Source organism: Capsicum annuum, chromosome 3 (assembly GCF_002878395.1).
Source record: "Capsicum annuum cultivar UCD-10X-F1 chromosome 3, UCD10Xv1.1, whole genome shotgun sequence".
In the NCBI taxonomy this organism is placed as follows: domain Eukaryota; kingdom Viridiplantae; phylum Streptophyta; class Magnoliopsida; order Solanales; family Solanaceae; genus Capsicum; species Capsicum annuum.
The window spans coordinates 15,010,929-15,015,637 of record NC_061113.1 but is presented as its reverse complement, the minus strand read 5'-3'; the positions used below and the strand labels follow the sequence as shown (position 1 = coordinate 15,015,637).

Below are 4,709 nucleotides of genomic sequence, written 5' to 3'. Positions count from 1 at the left end.
TGAATTTTTTATAGCAATTATTTTTTCTTACACGAATAATTAAATATTAATTATATCATTTTATGTAAAAAAAAAATTATAATTATACTAAAATTCAATTTTGATCACTATTTAATTTTTTTTTTCTCGTATTAGTACTTCCTTGTTTCAAATTATACCCCACAAATATATCTATCAAACTGCCTCAAAAATAATTCTTGCAGCGAACAGAAAATGTGACTATTCTAGAAGCAAGAGAGATAAAACTTTATCCAAAATAATGGTCAACATATTCCAAGGCAAATGAAATCCCCTTTTTCCCTAAAATATAATTTCTGTATAAACCATGTAAGTATTGAACAACTATTACTGCATTGACTCACAAAAATTTACCCATTTCATAAACCTAATAAACTACCTTTATTAGAAAGAAATTAAAAAATTAAACAAAAAAAGAATAAATAATAAAAGGTAGACAATTCTTGAATATTCTACTTAGAAAACTTACACGATTGAAATTTCTTTTGCAGCAAAATTCAACCAATTCATTCCTGGAAAAATTTATAAAAATGAGTCAATATATAGTTTTTTAATTTGGAACGTGCGTTATATTTTTTCTCAAGGCACGTACCTTATATGATTTTTAGTCAAAAAAAATTTAATAACTTATTATCTACATGTTGAATATTTTGATGGTGTCAACGGTTGTGGTGAGATGATTGCGATTCCAAAAGTATCGAATTCGAATCCTAGAAATGAAAAAGATTTTATTGAAAGTATCACCCTAAAAAATAGCGTCCCGCATACACGAATTCGAAATTAGTCGAATCTCAATGTTAAACCAAAAAAGGTTTTTTTTTAGCCTAATTAAATCTTAATTAGTCTTCTTTACTTTTTAAAGAGCCTATATAGTCTAAATAAATAGAGTAACAGTCAAAAACTTTATTTTATACCGTTTTCAATATAATAAATTCAACTATCCTTAGAAAACAAGTGTGTAAATTCAAGTCAGTTGGGAAAAAAGAGTTTTTCCCCTCTGTTCCTAGTCAATTTTGAAATCAGAATTTAAATTTTTTAAAATTTTAAATATAGACCGTTTGAGTTTTTTTTCATCTATCGAAGGCAATAAACGTGTCTTAACAATATACAATTATACATATTTAATAAATTTCATAATATACAATGTCAGACTCAGGATTTAGGGATCGTGGTCGGGAGGTTCGAACACATATTTTGACGTTTGAAGTTTTAAGGTTCTGCTTGGAAACTAGAGCACTAATTATACCAATTTTTAAATATTTTTATACTATCTTAAATTTAACGGATGCTGGAGCATAAAAAAAAGTCATAAATCGCCCCTAATAATATAAATATATATTCGGACGAAGCTACTCATTTCAAGAATTCATAATTTTGTTAATTTCATTCCCTATCCTTTGTCTAGTAATTACATCGAATTAAAATTGTTAACCTATAGAGTTCGCTTCGTGTGCTTCATGTTCATTGTTTTTGTTTTCCGGGTTGATATGAGAATCGCAGTCGTTAGTGTGCGAACGTGTATAACTAAATCATATTTTAATATAATAACTCTTAAATTGCTCTGAAGAAGTAAACTATATTAGATAAGTTAAAATTTCTTTTGACGAGCTTGATCAGAAAATACGATGAAGAGTTTTGACAGTACCTGACCAATTCGATCACGCTTACGAGTATGTTACTTAATAGATTTCATAACATAGGTCACGCTTACGAGTATGTTACTTAATAGATTTCATAACATATACTGTCATATATTTATTGGTTTATTTACATTGTTTTGGTCACCCATTTAAAAAAAATAAATTAAAATGAAAATAAGTGAAGGCAAGAAAATGTCCAGGTTGCTGACGTCATTAATTGGATTCTATTTGACTTGGCCGCCTAGATTGATTTGACCCACGTGTGGTATTGGCCTATTGGCTCAATTTGCCATTAAAATAATCAACAATAAAAAATATTTTAATATTCTCAAAACATCCTCCTTGGTCACTCTTCTTTTTTCATTTTCCCCTTTTTACCCTTTCTTTCTCTTTCCCTACCTATTTTACCCCTAATTTCCTATTTATCCGACGTTTCAATCTGTTTGACCTACTTTCTTTTTCAGTTTATTCAAAACAGTGATCATTTCTATTTTTAGCAGCTCTTTAGAACTCTCTTCGTCCCATTTTATGTGTCATCATTAGACCGGGAACGGAGTTTAAGAAAAAAGGAAAGACTTGGTAAAATTTACCAAATTATCTTTTATAAAAAAAATGTGTCAATATCTTTTTTTTAATTAAGTGGGACCAATAAGGGTAAAAGAATAATTGTGTCTTTAAAAAGTTGCCTAATAAGGAAAGGCGACACTTATTTTGAGACGAACTAAAAAGAAAATGATGACACATAATTTGGAATGAAGGGAGTATCAATTTTTCACATAACATGCTTCAAACCATATAGAAATTTATGACTTTTTTTATGGGATAAATAACAGTGTCCAACTTTTTAACATCAAATAATTCAGTGAGCTTACATTAGGTAAAAGAAAAGGTATAGTTTACTTCTTTTCCACACTTTGCTTATTTTTCTATTGCAAAAAATAAAAATAAAACAAATTGAGATGAAAATGAAATTCAATTTATTTGAGTAAACGATGTGGAGTTTAACCTACCAAGTTATTTAAAATAGTAGTATGTATTAGTAAATAAATCAACTCAATATCCATGATCTAAAGGATAACGACTATGAATTTTTTTTTAGGAATCTTAAACTAATAGCTGATTGGATTTTCTTTTTATTTTTTTCTAGGAGCAAATTCTGAAAAACACATTTAAAGTATTCTGATTTTTTGTGCTTTTTATATTAACTATTTGGTGTGTGAATTTCATGTTTATATTATCACCAACTATTTAAAAAAATGCATTCAAACTATTGATTGATTGAGTTTCATAATTGAACTTTCAATCGAAAAAGTTAACAATTGATAGTTTATGCGTATTTTTGTTAAATAGTAACTGATGATAGTTCAATTGAAAAATTTATACACTTGTTCAGGAATGAACCTCGAAAAGTCAAAATTCTCTAGGTTTTTTTTCTTCTAAGCATTCACTCTTTTTCTAGTCATTTCTATTTTTAGTAGCTCTTTAATGTCAATTTTTCACATAACATGCTTAAAACCACAAAAATAGACTAATCAACAACGATGCACACACATGTGAAAAGGCCTAACCTGCTTGACTAAGTACGGGTATATCTCCGACTCATTGATGGTATATTTGAGATATCTTAAATTTCAGACTATAAGATTCAAAATTTTCTTAACTTCGTTAAATTTTCTGGTCAATCAAAATAAGTCAAAGGAATTAAAACGAAGGGATTATTTATTTAATTTTTGCTTCCACCTACAAATTAAATTAATTAATTTTTTCATAGCCTTTGGATTTTCCTAGTAGACCCCACATAAATTTTGGGTATATATACAAGCCACAAGGCCAGCCAACCCCAAAGTTAAAATTCTCCTAGTATTGGACCAAACATTACTTGGAAAAACAGAGCAAAAACAGAGCATTTTATCCCTCCAAAAAAAATGGACTCAACTCCTTCTTCTTGCTCTTCTCATTTCTTTTACCCTATGAATTCTGATTTATATTCTTCTGATTCTTCTCTTCCATTTAACGTTGACGACTCCGAAGAGATGCTACTTTATGGTGTTCTTCAAGAGACAACTTCAGAAACAGTTACCTCGTACCACGTTGTTAAGGAAGAGGAAGTTAACTCCGAATCCGAGGTTGTCAGCCAAGTCGAATCGAAACCCGGTAAGAAGAAGTCGTACCGAGGTGTTAGGAGGCGGCCGTGGGGGAAATTCGCGGCAGAGATAAGAGATTCAACGAGAAATGGTGTAAGAGTCTGGCTAGGGACATTTGATAGCGCGGAGGCAGCTGCTTTAGCTTATGATCAAGCCGCTTTTTCAATGAGGGGTACATCAGCCATACTGAATTTCCCAGTGGAGACAGTTAGAGAGTCACTACGTGACATGAAATGCCACATGGACCAAGACTGTTCTCCAGTTGTGGCGCTTAAAAAGCGCCACTCAATGAGAAAAAGGAACACTACTAGTAGTTCCAAGAAGTGCAATAGTAATAATAATAATAAAGTAATGAGGGAAGTTAAAATGGAGAATGTAAATAATGTAGTGGTGTTTGAAGACTTGGGGCCTGATTATTTGGAACAACTTTTGAGTACTAGTAGTTCAAGCGATCAAAGTAGTTGTGATTGCGATGCTACTCCTACTTATTTTAGTCCATGGTAAATCAAGATTTATCCATGTTTATTTATTATTTTATTTTTGTTTCTTTTTTTTCTTTAGGAGTGGGGAATTCCATCTCTTTGTTGTAAAAATTTTGGTCATGGCTGTATTCAAGTTTTATGTGATTTTGCTAGTCGACTATAGACTCATTTTCACGTTTTCGAATTTTTCTTGGGGTTATGATTTTGCAATAGAATATTGCGAAAGAGATAATAAAATTTTCTTATTTTCGTAACCTACAAAAGATGATAAATGAATTTGAGTCACTTTTAAACAACACAATCCCATTTGCATTACACTTGTAGTTTTATTATACACTTCGAAAAGAGTTCTTTTAATGTGCATGCGCATAAAATTTATCTGTCACGAGCCAGTTAAGCGAATTAATGAAAAAGAATATATATAT

General features: G+C 30.3%; 1 protein-coding gene across 1 annotated transcript; it reads left to right on the top strand.

Moving 5' to 3' along the window:
- The first annotated feature begins 3,508 nt into the window (after positions 1–3,508).
- Positions 3,509–4,441, top strand: LOC107866619 (ethylene-response factor C3). Its single transcript, XM_016712649.2, has one exon. It carries the CDS (start codon positions 3,584–3,586, stop codon positions 4,304–4,306), a length of 723 nt encoding a protein of 240 aa, XP_016568135.1. The 5' UTR covers positions 3,509–3,583; the 3' UTR covers positions 4,307–4,441.
- The last annotated feature ends 268 nt before the right edge of the window (positions 4,442–4,709 follow it).